This window comes from Pieris napi, chromosome 18 (genome assembly GCF_905475465.1).
Source record: "Pieris napi chromosome 18, ilPieNapi1.2, whole genome shotgun sequence".
In the NCBI taxonomy this organism is placed as follows: Eukaryota; Metazoa; Arthropoda; class Insecta; order Lepidoptera; family Pieridae; genus Pieris; species Pieris napi.
Genome location: NC_062251.1, coordinates 8,956,358 through 8,973,480, shown reverse-complemented (window position 1 = coordinate 8,973,480; position 17,123 = coordinate 8,956,358). Strand labels below are relative to the sequence as shown.

At 36.3% G+C, this 17,123-nt stretch overlaps 1 protein-coding gene and 1 long non-coding RNA gene across 2 annotated transcripts; one reads left to right on the top strand and one right to left on the bottom strand.

The window, feature by feature from the left end:
* Positions 1 to 1,008: 1,008 nt before the first annotated feature.
* LOC125058828 lies at positions 1,009 to 1,903 on the bottom strand. Its single transcript, XR_007118538.1, has 2 exons — positions 1,369 to 1,903; positions 1,009 to 1,185 (listed from the first exon to the last, which is right to left on the bottom strand). It is a non-coding gene; the product is annotated as an uncharacterized LOC125058828 (long non-coding RNA).
* A 12,645-nt stretch (positions 1,904 to 14,548) lies between these two features.
* On the top strand, positions 14,549 to 17,071 carry LOC125058498 (protein ALP1-like). The gene is made up of 2 exons (XM_047662579.1): positions 14,549 to 14,982; positions 15,939 to 17,071. Exons 1-2 carry the CDS (start codon positions 14,690 to 14,692, stop codon positions 16,822 to 16,824), a joined length of 1,179 nt encoding a protein of 392 aa, XP_047518535.1. The 5' UTR covers positions 14,549 to 14,689; the 3' UTR covers positions 16,825 to 17,071.
* Positions 17,072 to 17,123: the final 52 nt, after the last annotated feature.

The window sequence follows — 17,123 nt, the reverse complement described above, 5'->3', positions numbered from 1 at the left end:
TTAATATAAACGCAATACATTATTTGTGGTATAAACGCAAAACATCATAATATTGGTAGGCACAATATAAAGTAATTAACGCAGTCACTCCAATCACGTCCATCTTGTAGTAGATGAACTCCGAACTAAATAAACTGGTCTGGATCATGGATGGCTACCACTCGTACAGCCTCAACTCGCCAATATTATTTTGTTGCTAAGTCAGGAGCCAGCTTAGCAAACGTACATACTTTCATTCTAAAAACTACTATACACATTTATATTCAGTCAGTAGCATTCGTCAAGGAATAATAACGATAAAACACAATGCCCACTTTTCTATCTTTATGTTATTAATTACAAATTAAAAACAAATAATAATTATAACAACAGTATGATTGCCATATGTTAAAAACGTATTGTTTTTTGACATTCGGGAGTGATATTTCGTATTTGTTTATTTTGTTTATCCCCTTCAATTTTCGTTTAGCTTCCTCTACTTACACAAATTATGAAGACCAAAAATATTTTTTTTTGAAGTAAAAACTTCTTTAACGGCGTTGTACATTTTTTTGGAATGGGTAAAAAATGTTAAACTTGCGTCAGGGCAAATTTGTAAGACGGATGTTTTTTTAAAGGATTTTCGTGCTATATAGTTACGGGTTTAGTTAATTTTTCTCTCTCCTCAGATACATTGACGCATATGGAATTGGACTTTTAAGTCAATATAATATCAAGGTTTAAGTTTGCGAAACGTCTAAAGCTTTATTATTAATGATTTGGTCAGACTGACGACGGATGGAGAGTAGACAACAACAGAGTACATATTAGTTTTATAAAGTATACAACATCTATGTTACTATCATTCTATTTATAGCGTACTCTATGGTAACTAACAAGTATATAATCTGTGTGAGTAAAAAGAAAATTAGAAAAGTAATCTGTGTGCGATTGCAGCGTGTGTTTTGTAATTTGTATAGTTAATAGAATAGTTTCTTGATTTTTCATAATTCATTTTTGCCATTGGGCATTGGCTTAGCAGTGTTTGGACTGTCGGATTTTCTGTGATTTCTTTGAATCCTATTTCCCTCGAAATTTTTATCAAATTAGTCGTTATATTATATACGTATAATTACTCATTACAACAATATTTCGTCTACTTGTATCTTCAAATGTCTGTATTCAACACAGTTGTGGAGTGGAAACCTTTCAATTCAATTCAATTCAAAGCCTTTATTTTTAACTAATACAAGAGAACAAAATATAAATGTATATAAAAAAGAAAAAAAGTTTAACAAGCACAGCTGTCCTCTTGTATAGCTTGCCTTTGTGGCACAAAGGCCTCCTCCAACTGTTTCCATTTGATTTTTTCCATTTTCCAGTGGAAACCTTTAGTATATGATAATTTGTTACTTTAGTCCTTTTACCGCCATCAAATAGTCTAATATTCATAGTGAAAGCATATTTGTATTTTTTGGAATGTCAATAGTTGTGTGTATATAATCACATCCCATATGAGAGTGGCCTTGTTGGAGTAGTTAAAGTTTGTTCAGCATAGAGCAGGAATACAGCTTGTTGATTTTGTCCCTCAAATGTATCAAAAGATGGATGATGTTTCTTAGACATCAGGATGTAGATATTAAAAAAAATAGAACACAGCCATTTTCTATATTTCTATTCCCTGTGCTTGACCTTGTTCAACATAATTTGTAAGATTGTAGACTTACATTTTCCTTGAGTAATAAAATAGAGACTCACTTGAATTAGGTACCTGAGGCACACTCTGAAGATCAAAGGAACACATAGTAAATAAAGGTTCATTTGCCTGTTACTTCACTTTTGTTGCGTTGCTGTTTTCTGATGAGGTGTATAGTATATCTTGACTCCAAGTTCTTTTCTTCATTATCAGAGGCTTGTTCTGTTCATATGGCGCATCTGGTCATATATTATTATGTATATTTTTGCATAATGTTTGATGGTAAGATTATTTAGTAAGTGGTTCTGATTGTTATTTTCTATTCAATGAAGCAGTTTTTGTATTAACTGTAAATTTTGTTTTGAAGATTTGAAGACACAAATAGTGAGATTAGTAAAGTTTTCTATGTGTGCTTTACTAACACAATGTCAACCTCACTTGTTTTGTTGCCAGGCTATTTTTTTCATGTTTCCCATCACCTGAGAAGCACCCAACAGAGCCCATATTTTTATCTGCTGAGTTTATCAGTCCTTACCTATTCTATTAGAGGTACCATTCATTGCGATAGAACATCTTAAAATTATGGGTGATACCTTGGTCCAATGGTTGCAATTTGGAAGTTGTACTTGGCGGAAATTTAACTTTTGCTTTTTCCTTCAACAAGTTTCCGCTAATAGACACTTTTTGTCCTCTACACTGTCTTAGGCAAATGACCAGGCTTTCTTCCAGATGAGGAAATTCACCTTTTCCGTACTCCAGCAGTTTGAGCAGCATTAATTTACTGCTGGTGCTTTATTATGGTTGAGATTTAAATTCTTTTGCAACATCACTTTTCTTCCCACCTTCCTCTACTTTATTGATTAACTTCATTTCAGCAATTGTCAAACATTTATACTTTCTAGAGTTAAGAACTAAAACAAACATTTAATCTGTATACCAACGAAAGAGTAACAGTAACTGAATGATAACTAAACAAGCCAATTTGTGAGAAGTCAAACTAATAAAAAAATTACTTGTCGCAAAATGTACTTACAATCTTTCCGCCTCTTTCTCTCTGAAACTTTAAATAGGGAAGATTACTGTCAAACTTCATATTAAATCATAAAACTTTGCGATTTTTTTACGTTTTATTATTAAATGGGTCGGTGTGTGTCTTTTGAATGTGAAGAAATAGGTAATAATAGGTCCCATAAACTCCCTTCGAATCCTACCCTAAGAATTTTGGTAATAATAGACACAAGTGTTTTTTAATTCCAATTCTCCATGTGTGCTATTTACAAATAATAAAGGCACAGTCAATTCAATTATAAAATTATTCCTACAAGCATAAAGACACTTCACCTCAACTATGGTTTCATAATATCCGATCTGGTGATGCTCCCAAAAATAGGTAATCTTCAGTTATGAATAATCCACAGTTGTTAACTTCTATTCCACCATAGTGATCCATATAAGCTTTAATAGCAACTGGCTCATTAATTATGCCATGGTTCGTTGGCCGGGATTATAAGGACTTGGGTAGTAGCAATTGCTCTGCAAATGATTTTTGCCTTCTAGCAGAAAGATGGCATATGGTATGGAAATTACTGGCTGTAATGCGGTTTTTCCTTATTTCAAGCCACCATTTATTATTTCTTTGTCCTCTCGTCATTTCTTCTATTTGCAAAATCTTTTCTTTTGCTTGAGTGGCATGATGCTGGTTGTCGCAGAAATTTATACATTTCTTACTTTTGCATTGTATGCCTCCTCACAAATGTTCTCCATATTGTAGGGGTGAAATATAATATTAGATAGCCTTTTTTTGAGGGTTACCTCTCAGCTTTAAGTGGAGAGGCAGTAAATGTCTTTTTTGGTACATTAAATGTTTGCAACCTTTGTACAAATAATATTTAAGAGAACAAACTTTCTCTGTACATTTGTTCAACAGCGAACATCACTTCTGCCACATTTTTGCAGTGAGCTTCCATTCCACTGCCTACAGCACATTGAGCATTCTTGTATGTCTGCTATTTATGTATATTTTCAATTTAATTTCGTACTGAATCTTCATTGCGGTCTTGCATATAATTTTCACATAAGTAAATGTGAATCCCACAGTGAATGCTCTTAGCACAAGAAGGTGGTCATTGTATAGTATCGCGAGCGACGTATATAATATATTGAGGGAACTAAAAATGAAAATAAAAACTTCCTTACGGGCACAATTTTGCAATAAAATATATCATTAAAACCAACTAAACAAAAATCTTTTTGAAAAACTAAAATAAACTTTCTTTACTTCATCGTAAGAATAATAATCATAATTGTTCAGTCTTTAAAATTACAAAATAAGTACAACAATAAGAAATATATAATAAGAACTTAAATTAAAAAAATCAATCTGAATCAGAATCCAAATTATGGTCATTGCCACTTTCTGGTAAACTTTGGAAAAAATCATGATGAGTACTAGGTATAATTTGAGACTTGCACATCAAGTCATCTTTTTTTGCCTTAGGAATCGGCAGCCTATTTTCATACAGTGCCTTCCAGGAGGATGCCATCTACCTGCCTTTCGGGTGGTACATCGTTGACCACCTCTTTCAAATTCTGAATGTATTCTTTGAGGGTATCCTGATCAACCGCAGCTCTACTCCGTTTAATATTTGCAGCAAATCTTTGTGATAAGGACTGATTTCTTTTCAAAAAACTGGACACCCATTCTATTCCTGGATAATTATCTTTGAACTTGTTCACTTTACGGCCAATTTTATCCAAATATGATTTTATTACTATTCTAAGGTCCATTGTAGTCAAAGGAAAACCATATTCACTTAGATTTTCGATACAAGATACGAATGTTCTTTCTTCTTCTACAGTAAATGTGATAGGAGCGCCGGGTGGCCTCGATGGTGTTCGAGATTGTAAAAGTTTTAATTGATTAATCATTGTTCTGCGTGGAATCCCATATTTTTCACTAGCCTTCCTTTGGGTCAAATCACGGTTTTCTATTGGCATGATGCCTGAATATACAAAAAATCAATTGTAGCAACAAAACAATACAATCATTTGGTCTAATCCTACTACTAAAAGAAATGTTAAATCTTAATAATCATGAAACAAGGTATGATTATAAAAGCCCTAGAATTTTAATTAATGACCCAATTCACATTCAAAAGACTTATCTTTGGCCTCTAAATAGCTTAATCCTACAAATCGCGTGCATTTCAGATGATACCATCTAAGACACTTGTCACAGCCAATGTTTTTCTCGTCGTCGTCTTCTACATCTGAAATTAGTACATCATCACATTCAGGACATTTCACTCGTTCCACGGCTGGTAAATTTTCTTTCTCAATTTCCACATTTACCGTCTTCTTAGTGACTTCTTGAAGAGGATGTATTTCCTTTTTTCGTTTCGGTGCAGTTTTACGAACCGTTTGAGAATGTTTTAAAGTTTTTTTCTGTTTTTGTTTTTCTAGTCGTTCTAACTTTCTTTTTCGTATTGCTTCCTGCTTTTAATTTTTGATCTGCTCTTTATTTTCATAATACTTTCTCCATGCAGCAGACGATATGGCTGCTGGAGTTCTTTGATTATCTTTTCTTGCTTTGTTAGAGATTTCTGGCAGCATCAGGTGATTTTTAAATGGATCAGATGTTTTTTTAGTTGTAATTCTCCAACAACTGCAGAAGCTGGTGGTACTCGAGGAGGTCACTACCATTGTATCACTGATACAACTGATGCTGAATGAATTGAAGAAGTCAAAGCCGGTTCTGGCGATTGTTCCTTAGGTTTTTTTCCAACACTAGACATAGTGGGTGATGATGATGCAATATCTTCAAGCTCTAGTCAAGTTTTTTGCACCTTTATTACACTTAAATTTTGAGTTTATTTCAATACTTTTGACAGAGACATTTTCCAATAGCCATTTAGATAGCATACTTAGAATTATACTATTTTTGTTTTGCCCGCCACATCCGTCAGCAAATAAGCGTATGATGGAAATACCTGATAAATTCGTTTTATTTGATCGATCAACTACTTGTCGCTTTTTTGGTTGTTGACATTGTTAAAAACAAAACTTTTAAAACACCGTCTGCCGGTGTAACGATAATTGCGGCCAGACCGTCGAGGTCGCCAACCCAGTTCGTTTTTTCGGGTATTGAGTAGGGCTCGGAAATTATACCAATGTTGATATTCCACTGCGCCAGACTCTGGTACAGTAGTTAAGGTTGCTCTGAAGAAACCGTAGGGCCATGTTAATTTGCTGCGGCTTCTAATTTGCTGCGGTTTCTATTTTTACCCGGTCGTCATGGCCGTTAGTGGCCAATTTATCGTGTGCAACCAGCACTTGTTTGGCTGCTTTGGTCAACGCCGGTAGCGATCCCGGCAGGACTCTAGCGGCCAGTTGCACTCCTGCGGTGTCCGTAACACCAATGAGCTCCTCAAACTCACTGATGGCACGACCACCGCGCAGGTACGACGACGGCAGATTGGTACCATCGCGCGCGATGAGACGACTAACAATAGCACATCCGACTGTGCCGTAGGCGTCATCCGGGACCTCCAGAACAACCTTACGGTTGACCAGCACCTCGAACTTCGACCGCGTGTTGCGGTACGTGCATCCTCGGTCACGGAGGATCTGCTCGTATGTGACCGTAGAAACTCCGAAGACGCGTGCTAGCATTCTTTTGTCCCCTTCGCGGACTGCGACTGCTACGTTTGGTTCAGCTAATAACAGGGCTAAACTGTCAATCTCTTCTGTGGTGGATAGGTCTTGCAAGAACTTCACAGTAACTTCACATTAAACCCTTTATAAGGCAGAAGAAACGACAGGACATGATAAAATAAAAGTTTGCGATATGGAAATGTTAGTATCAGAGTTTTAATATTTTACAAAAAAAAATTTGAAAAGTCAAAAAAAATTATGGTGTCCATTATATGGACAGCACCTTCCTAGGTTTGATGAAAATCAGCAAAACATGGTACTGCACACAGAGCAACTCTGCATCTGACACACTCTATTTTAGATTTTTTGCTGTTGCCTTTGCTGCTGCAATAGCGTTGATCGTCCTCTTCCTGCTTGTGTAATTGTCTACCAAGTTTCTCCCTAGCATAGTTCGGAACTGTAAATTAGTAACAGGATAACGAACTCTTGAATTCTGCGTATAGAGAATGTATGCGTTGGTAATAGCAGCATCTATGAAAAAGTAGAAAATGCGCATCCACCATCTACGGCTTCGTCTTGCAACAGGATAGGTTCCCCGTTTCTGATCAAATCTATCTACGCCGCCCATTCGCTTTGTGTATTCCAAAATGCCCATTGGGCATACCACTGCTTCTTTACTGCCATCCTTTTGAGTCCTATTGCAAGTAGCTTTGTCTTTGGGGAAAAATGCTGTGCTCAATACATAGACTGGCTTAGTGTCCATCCACACAAACGCTCCAACATTACCATTTACTCTCCACTTGAACTGTCCTTTCTTAAGTTTCAGGATAGGTTTCTTAGGCTGCCCTTTTTTGGCTTTTTGTAGTTTTATTCTCTGCGGTAAATTTGTTCTATTCGGTCGCACTGTTGCTGTTGCATATATTTTTTGTTGATATAAATCTTGTAGGAGTTCAGTTGATGCAAAAAAATTATCAAAAGCAACATGCACATTTTCTAAGTTTTCATCAATCAATTCTTTACAAAGATTTTTCACCACTGCTGCACCTAATCCAGTTTCAGATTCATTTTCTTTCTTGCCTGTATATATCTCAAACTCAAATAAATATCCGGTCTGACTATCGCAACGAGCCCATACTTTGAACCCTCTCTTCACTGTTTTTTTTGGCATGTACTGTTTGAGTGTGCTACGCCCCTTAAACTTAATCATACATTCATCAATACTTTGTGATGCTGTATTATTGGCACTATTTTTAAATGCTGTATTCATGAGGCTTATCATGGGTCTTATTTTGTAGAGCTTATCAAAGCCTGCTTCTCCTCGTTTAGGCATGTTTGTGTTATTATTAAGATGAAGGTTTTTCAATATTTTTTTAAATCTTTTGCATGTCATGATGTTTGCAATTTCACCCACTCTAAATAAGGGGTCTGAAGACCAATATAAATCAACATTGGGAAGTGGATGAACCCCCATTAGAACTAACATTCCCAAAAAAGCTTTCATCTCAGCTATGGTAACATCCTCCCAGTCTTTTTGCCTGTTTTGAGATGCATACAAATTTGTTTGCTCAAGAATATGATTTATTACCTCTTGTGAAAAAGAGGAGCTAAAATATGCTAAAGGACTTGACCTAATTGGGTAAACTTGTGATGGTCTGAGTGGTCTGCCATCAAAACTTTCTATTGGAGGAGTATGAGGATAAAATACTTTTTTCCAATTCTCATCATTTTCATCTTCTGTGTCTGACATATCATCGTGGAAACCTCGCCATCTGTTTCGCAGGGCATGTAGTGATATATTGCACTCTGGATCTGAATCCAATTCACTTTCTTCTTCAGGCGCAATAGGGCTCATAGGGCTAGGCAAATTCTGATTAATGACGTGGTCCAGATCAGGTACATTAGCTGCACAGTTTGCAGGGTTGCCTTCGAGAACATCTATTAGCTCTTGCTGAGTTGGCTCCACAAAAACTGCTTCATTTTCGTTCTCGTCACTCTCACATCCGTCTTCCGAATTTTCGCAATCCGATAAACCAAAATATTCATCTAAGTAGCCTTCTAATTTATCCAAAGGTATCACCTACAACAAAAATATCATTGAAATCATCTCTCCGAAAATAAATTATTTTTTCTCCAGAAGGGCTCTGTCCAATATATGGACACCAGGATTTGACTAGATTTTTCCACAAAATCGAATTGTGCATCACAAAATAAATACATAAATATGGAGTTAAAGATATTTAAGACAAAATCTTATTTAAAATTTACCTTTTGATTGGCCATTTCCGAAGATTTTTTTAGATTCACATCAGCAACAGAAAAACACGCACCTGATTCTGACACATGACATTCACCTGACAGAAATGACGCCATCTTACTTTTTTTTCTTCTAATTTTCGTTCAGTATTAAATCCTCAGACGACAGACACGAAAATTCGTTTCATTTGTTGCATATTTTCAAAAATTTGGAACGGAACGTATGTGTCAAATATATGGCCAGAGCCGTATAAAGGGAAACAAACATAATAGGAACCACAAACATAAAACAAATCTAACAGACAATATCTATTATACTTCTTAAAAGTAATTAGGAAAAATAACATTATGAACTATAAAGTATAACAAATATATAACAAAGATTTGCTATTTAGAAATATTTAGGAACATTATGAATCATAAACATACAGAAATATCAACAAACTAAAACTAATTAGGAACATTATGAACCATACTTAAACATACAACATCTAAAAAATTTTTGTTTTTTTCAAAATAATTAGGTTCATTAGAAACCATGAACATAAAAATATCTAACAAACTCATACTCTATTAGGCTTCTTCTTAAAACTATTTGGCATCTACCGCAGAATCAGTCTTCTTCAGGTACATAATAAAAATTAGAGATTCTCAAAAAACGGTTTATAAAACCTTGGTACAATATTTTTCCTAATAAGGTCAAGCAAACCTTTCTTCTTCTTCTCACATATAGGAATTTTTTCTCTGTATGCTTTTTTAACAGTGATATTATTGGCAGTGTTTCTTGTCTTACCAATTTTGTCTATAATGCCTGTTTTAAACTGTGTGTACGACGTTTTATAACGTTTCTTTGTCCATATTCTTAGAAAAAATTTTGCCTATCGATGAAGCCAACGCTTTTATATCAAAAAAATCTTCGTGTCCCAATTCATTTACTTGATAGGCTTTGCCAGTTATTTTAACATTTCTTGTAATGTGCACATACTGGTCAGGTGTATATATGGGTCCAGACTTCAGAGCTTTACCAACTCCTCTTTCAATGAGGGAGTGGACATTATCACCCTCATTTTGAGTGTGCCCTTTTATTAGGTATTTGTGGGTTATGGAATTAATAAAATCGAGATTTATATATTAGATAAATTTTTTGACTGACAGTCGAGTTCGTAATCCCTATGTAAGTCTGCTACAGTTTTGCCGCCATCAATATAAAGCCTTTTTGTGTCTGCACGGCAGTAGTGACTATTAATCTTTGAGTTGATGTGTCCAATAATACCTTCTTTAATAGCCGGATCTAAATGAACATGTTGGCTGTGTTTACCACGATTATCCAAATCTAACATGCCACATGAATTCTTCTTCTTTTGAAGAACAGTTCGGATAGAGGCATCAGTTATATCTAGGGTAGCTTTAAAAATACTTTACACACTCGAATTCTCTCATTATAAACGGTCAAATAAAAAGCATTGTTTTTCCCCCGGTTACTGTTATGCATCTTGTATGAATATCGTGGTTCAATGACGGAAAGATGGCGTGAAATAAAATCTTGTTACCTTTGCAGATCTCGCATGCCCCAAAAGCATTCAAAAATTTTTTTGCGTTGTGATTCTGTAATATTCACATTTATTATAAAACTGTCTACAGTTTTATCTATACTGTCGTCCAGTCTATTAAATCTTTGTTCCTCTTTTATTACGTGTTCAACACAGTTCTTCCATTTTAACTGATTTATCTTATTAAGTCCTTCTTCAAGCAACCTTTTCACATCAGCCATTTTAAAAGTTGGATTATTTCTTGCCACATGGCCTTTTACATCAGCCCAGACTAGCTCAATCGGATTGAGCTCGCAGTGGTAGGGTGGTAAGCGTAAAACTTCAATCCCAGACTGTTTAGCCATTTCGTCGGTCACGTAGGATTGGTATCTTTCCTTCACATTTTTAACTTTTTCTAGTAATTCTGATTTCGTCTCCTTAACTTCAAATGTTATTTCTTTTGAAGATAGCCAATCTTGGATGGCTTGCTTTTTCCAACTGGTGACCGACACACGTTTTTGGCGCCTAGAATGGTAGCTTGGTAGCTTGCCAATGCCTAAAATATCGGCAGTCTTCTTTTTCATGTCCATTTTTGATTTATATTTTATCAGCAGGCCATGTTTCTTGTACATATTTGAAAACATTCACAATCATATTTTTTTCGTTTTCTGGAATATGTGACACCTTGCGCTTCTTATGTTGTGTGACGTAAATTCTTTAAACTGTTTTTATGTCGACGGACCTGGCTCCATGTCGCATCAAATGTTGTAAAACTCCGTAACACAAGTCACACACGAAAACAAAAGTAACAAAACACAAACTTAACAATAGAACAAATAACTATACTTTATAACCAATATTATCTATACTAAACAAGCCGCAAGCGCCGTCGATCGAATGCATGCCTCTCCCTTCCTCGCAAGCACCTCGCTCGTCCGTAGCACGTTGAAACAGGTTTTTTATCTCTGACTGACCGGAGCTCTCAAAACACCCCCTACCTATAAACACGCTTCGATATCCAAACGATACAGAAATGTAAGGAGAGTGACGGAGTGCGACACGAATCAATATATTTTTACGGTAACATAGTACTTCGTGTCAATGATCGCTTTTCCGCTAGGCTGAGAAATACACTATAGAAATTGTTGAATTTTTTTCAGAACTCACTTCTTCCGTGACGTCCTTAAAAAAATATAAAATCTGGTTTGATAATGACATAATTTCTATATCATCATTATTTATCTCGGAGTATTCTAATGTAATTACAGACATAATACTTTTTTGTTACGAGCACGCGAGAAAACATATCTAGAGTTGAGTTCCAGCGGGTTACCACGTCTTGCTTAAGCTTCAACTCTTTTTCCTCTAATTGTTTTTGCATAGTTTTAAGTCTTTCCGACGCAAGTGGACTTCGTCTCAAATGTTCTACTAACCCAAGCATTTTTTTGTGCACGATAACAAACAGGAAGACGTGTTGATTTAAATGCCCGTGGTATTTTTGATTTTCCGACAACAAGCAATTGAAGTTTATGAGTTCCAGCCGCATTTGCACAAGGCATGAATGTCACTCTCATCTTCATCATTTTCCTTCCGGAAGCCGACGACTCATTGCCAGAGGCTAATGTATGATCTGGCAAATAATCGCCAGTACAAACCAGATTCGTCAGCATTGTAAACCTGTTCCGCTGTTAAATTTTTTTCTCGAATAACTTTCTGTAACTCTAGTTGGAATGGTCCGATAGCGGCTTCATCATTTAAACATCTTATTCCGTGGCGTTTTTTAAACTTGTCTAACCAGCCCCGGCTTGCATTTAATCCGATATTGGAGTTTGTAATCTGGCGATGAAAAATTCGAGCTTTCTTACAAATCATATCACCACTTACAGAAACATGCAATCGCCTTTGTTGCAAAAACCACGTAAACAAAGCATCTTCTAAAACAGGATTTTACGATTGCTTCAGTGTTTTTCGTACACCGGGACCACGTTCTGTTAGGCTAACAAACTTCAAGAGTTTGTCTTTGTTTTTCTTTATGTCGCCTACTGTTGACCTGCCAATCCCAAACTTCCGAGCAATGACAGGGTATCTGTCACCCTTATCTAACATTTCTATAATCCGCAATTTGTCTTTTATTGTTGGCGGCGCGGGTTGTTACTATATAAAACTTTATACCTATAAACTAAGTACATATTTGAATTGGTTATATAGTGGACTGTATTTTTTCTTATTGATACCTAATATGATTGCTCAATAATGGACAATGGGAAAAAGAAAGAAAGGATGTCGGCACAGTACCTTCAACCTCGTGGCTTCTTCTTGTGGCTTCTTCTCGTGGCTAAATTCCTTTATTGTACATCAATGAACCATCACTTTCACAAATTAGAATCAAGTTAAAGTTTAATGAATTTAAATATAGTTAAAGTTTATAATAAAAAATTAAATGTTTAAAAGGAAGCGGTGCGAGCGTGCGGTGAATAAACAACCATATCGCGGGTCAACAAAATTGTCACTAATAATTAATTCTTGTTGGAGACTCATCATCGTGCGCGCCACCTATAGCCCGTTCCGGAACTAGTACCTTCATAGGATTGGGACATAAAATAGGTGGGTGATGAGATATGCGTCTAGGAACTATTAGGATGGGTATATTGAGCAACCATTATTTAAAAATCAAATTATTATAAAATAAGAATCCGGCGCAACCATTCCCCCGGGTTTGAAGGGTTGCCTTCAAGAAAAACTAGAAAGTAAATGAATAGCGATATGAAAAGGGATCTAAAGAAAAGTTTATTAAAGTAACTAACTTAACTAACGACTTATACAAATGTAAACTAACTAACCTAACTAATGACCTATACAAATGTAACTATTCGCTAGGTAGGGGACAGAGACGTACTACAGGACGTAGATAGGTACCTGACGCCGTTTGAACCAGGGAAAACTTCCTCCACTATTCCTAACGGCCAGTGGAGCGGCGGTGCATTGTCAACAATAACTATTACAACATCGCCGTGAGAAATTGGCTTAGCTGGCGTGTTCCACTTGTTCCGCATTTGCAATGTATGAAGGTAATCAGACTTCCAGCGCTTCCAGAAGGACTGCACTAGCTTGTCAACTAACTCATGACGCGAAAGCAAATGTAATCTATCTTCTTCGATTTCTCTAGCTGGTAGATACTTTAGCGGTGTTAAGTTTAAAAAGTGAGCGGGTGTTAACGCCAGAGGTTCCGATGGATCATTGGATAGCGTGCGACACAGTGGCCGCGAGTTCATCACTGCCTCGATCTGTGCAAGTACAGTACTGAACTCCTCGAAAGTTAGAATTTGATCACCTATCACCCGGTATAAATGAGCTTTAAGGCTCTTAATATTGGTCTCCCAATTGCCACCAAAATGACTAGCAGCTGGAGTCTTTAATGACCAATCAATGCGAGTTTCAGCTAATACGTGACCAAACTCAGAGTTAAAGTGTTTTGAAACTAAGAAGTCGTGTAACTCCGAAAGCGTGCGCTTTGCGCCTACGTAATTAGTGCCGTTATCTGAGTACACGCGAGCCACGGGACCACGGCGTGATAGAAAACGCTTAAAAGCTGTAGAATGTTTACGTGGTGCCATGATGTTAGCGAGCGCGCTTAATTGACACTACGTATTACACGAAAGGCGATAAACAAAAGACTGACGGCGTCGCATCGGCTCATGCCTCCCCCGCGAATCCCATTGCCCGGCCGGATTACAGCGATCACCGAACAAGCGGGAGTCCGGATTACCGAGGCCCTACTGTAATTCTTTTTTTGTGTTTTGAATGTTTTTTGCCAGCGAGGTCTCAAAAATTCATATCTTTTTTTGTTATAGGTATTTTGCAATTATTTTTTCTGTGAAATTATTTGCATTTGTGTTTTATCTGTTTGACTATTCAGTCCTCTAAATTTTAATCCTTCTTGAAGTGATTTTTTCACGTCGACCATCATAAATGTAGTATTGTTTCTTGCTACATACCCTTTGACATCTGCCCAAACCAACTCTATAGGATTTAACTCGCAGTAAGGAGGTAATCTTAATACCTCCACACCAGCTGCCTTCGCCATTTCGTCAATCACGTAGGACTGATATTGAGTTTTAACATTTTTTTCTAATAATTGAGCTTTTGAGTCATTGTCCTCAAAAGAAATGTCCTTTGAAGATAGCCACTGTTGAATGTCATATTTTTTCCAGCTTGTTACGGGGGTTAACTCCTGACGTCTTGAGCTGGTAGCTGGCATTATCCATAACTACTATAGAATTTGGCTCAAGTTTAGCCCAGATAAGCCTGAAACTAAAATTTTCTGAAAATTTTGAAAAAAGTTACATTATTTAGTTTATTAGATCTTATGCAACATAAAAAAAATTATAAAAAAAAAATTAAGTGTAAGGCCGTGGCCCCATGTCTACGGCACGGCACCGGCTACCGTGCAACGGCACGGCGCCGTCGCCGTGACACGGTACGACGCCGTGCCGCACCACGGTGCCGCGGGCGATGTGCGCGGGGGGCAATTCTCAGTCGATATTTCGCAGTTGTTGTACTCGGACGTGGTTATCTGGATATGGATCACGAAATTATTCTCCTGATGTTACTAAGACGACGAATGAAAAAAAAACAGAAACAGAGGAAATTTTGGGTAAATCCATATATTCTTACAATGAACCAAGATGGAGGTCATTTCAAAAGGAAATATGAAGCCCTAAAAATATGTGGGAATGAGAAATTTTTTGAATATTTTAGAATGACCATAACAAGTTTTGAACAACTATTTACCAAATTAGCACCTCGTTTACAAAAACAATACGTGTTCAGAAAACCTGTTGATCCTATTGAGAAGCTTGGTTTAACTGTCAGGTAAGAATAAAACGAACTTATAGTAAATCAAAATATGTTTATTATTTGTATCACAGGAGTTTCAATGTGATTTTTTTCGCTCTAGAGTCGTGGTCCCCTGCGATGTTCTTAAATTATCTTACTAGATTTAAGAAAAATCGTATTCGGACTCCTGTGTGTTTGATAAGATATCGCTTAAATTATTAGATATGTTTTCTATGGTTGAATTTGGCGAAGTTTGGTCACGGACGCTTGTAGATGATGGATTGTGAGTTGTTTGATAAGTCACTGTAGCTTCTTGTGATCTTTGGTAGCTACTTTGATATGCTGTCTGGTAGCCGCTGTATGACTGTTGATTGTATTGATATGTGGGTTGATTAAAATCTGTCAATATTTGCATTACACGACTTTGATAGATCAATGTTTGGTGGTCGTCTAGTTTTTCCAGAAATTGTAAAATTGATTTAAAAAAAGACACATGTCTGTTCTGTGCAATTTCTAAAGTTTCGATAATTTTGTTCTCAAAATCATCTTCAACGTATTTTCTTTTACGCGTAGGTGTAGCATAAGGTCGGTATCGTGACCTAGTATTTTCATTTGTCTTTGGACCTTCAGACTCTTCTTCCAATATACTACAGTCTGTTAAATTTGGTGCGTTTTTTTTTAAAAACATCAGTTGTTGGTGCAAATGATATTCTTTCAAGTTCTTTGCACCAGCTCCAGATTTGTTCGCAAGCTCTTTCTTTTTCATGTATTTCATGTAGTTGTCTTTGATGTTTGTCCATTTTTTAATTATGTCATGTCCTGCAACAATAAAACATTAGGTTAATATTTTCATGACTACATGTATTTATCATAGGGTATACAAAGTGTTAGCCAAAGTATAAATTCAAAAAAGCAATTCGAAAATTGAGCTGCTTAAACAGTTTGTGGTAACACTGTTCTAAGAAACTAGTAAATATATTTTCTCTTTTCAGGTTTTTGGCAACAGGGAATTCATTTAGAGATATGGAATTCACAGATTATCGAGGAAAAAGTACAATCAGCAGAATAGTGCAAGAAGTATGTCGTGCTATTTGGGACATTCTTTTATCTGAATGTATACCGACAATAACCGAAGAGCTTATGGAACAAATAGCGGAAGACTTTGACAAAAAAACAAATTTCCCAAATTGCATGGGGGCCTTAGACGGGAAGCACATTCGCATTAACAGTCCCGCCCACAGTGGATCTCTTTTTTTCAACTATAAAAACTATAATTCTATCGTGTTGCTGGGACTAGTCGATTCTAAATACAGATTTGTGTATGTCGATATTGGAGCGTATGGAAAAGAATGTGATTCGACAATTTTTCAGAACACAAAACTATATGAATTATTAATTCAACATCGACTCCCCATACCAGTTTCAAAGCCTTTGCCAGGCCTTCAAAAACCAGTTCCGTATGTCTTTATTGCAGATGAAGGCCTACCGTTAATGAGTAATCTAATGCGTCCATACTCAGGGAAACATTTAAGTATTGATCAAAGAATTTTTAATTACCGTTTGAGTCGGGCCAGACGAAATGTCGAGTGTGCTTTTGGCATACTTGCAAATAAATGGCGTATATTTCACAGGCCTTTAAACGTCAAATATGATTTTGCAACAGACATTATCAAAGCATGCTGTGTATTGCACAACTTTGTTGTATCTCGAGATGGAAGTAAAATGTCCGAAGAACTGTATATCGATGACTTCCTTTTGGACTTGCGACAAACTATAGATGACGTTTCTTTATCAAATCCAGTAAATATAAGAGACGAGTTTTCTAAATATTTGAATAGCGATGTTGGCGCGCTTAGTTGGCAATTAACCAAAATATAACTCAAAACCAGTCACGAAAAAAAAAGAAATTCCTACCTGCCTTCTATTATCAAGACTGAATTCCTATGTGGAAGAGACGTCATCTCAAAGTACACAGGAACTGTATGGTGTACAACCATTATTATAGATCTTATTACAGCAGCGCAAGTTCTATTTCTGCATAAAAATATATCTCGATGAGACCACGACTGTACCTACTCCATTATCATAAAAACATTAAAAACAAATAAATGTTAGTACTCACCCAGTTTTGTTTTTTCTTTAATGCCCCGTATTCATGGTAAACATTTGTTTAGCAA

Coding starts and splice junctions, on each gene's coding strand:
- LOC125058498 (XM_047662579.1), top strand. CDS start 14,690: ATGGATCACGAAATTATTCTCCTGATGTTACTAAGACGACGAATGAAA. Junction 14,983..15,938: donor AAGCTTGGTTTAACTGTCAG/GTAAGAATAAAA, acceptor TTCTCTTTTCAG/GTTTTTGGCAACAGGGAATT.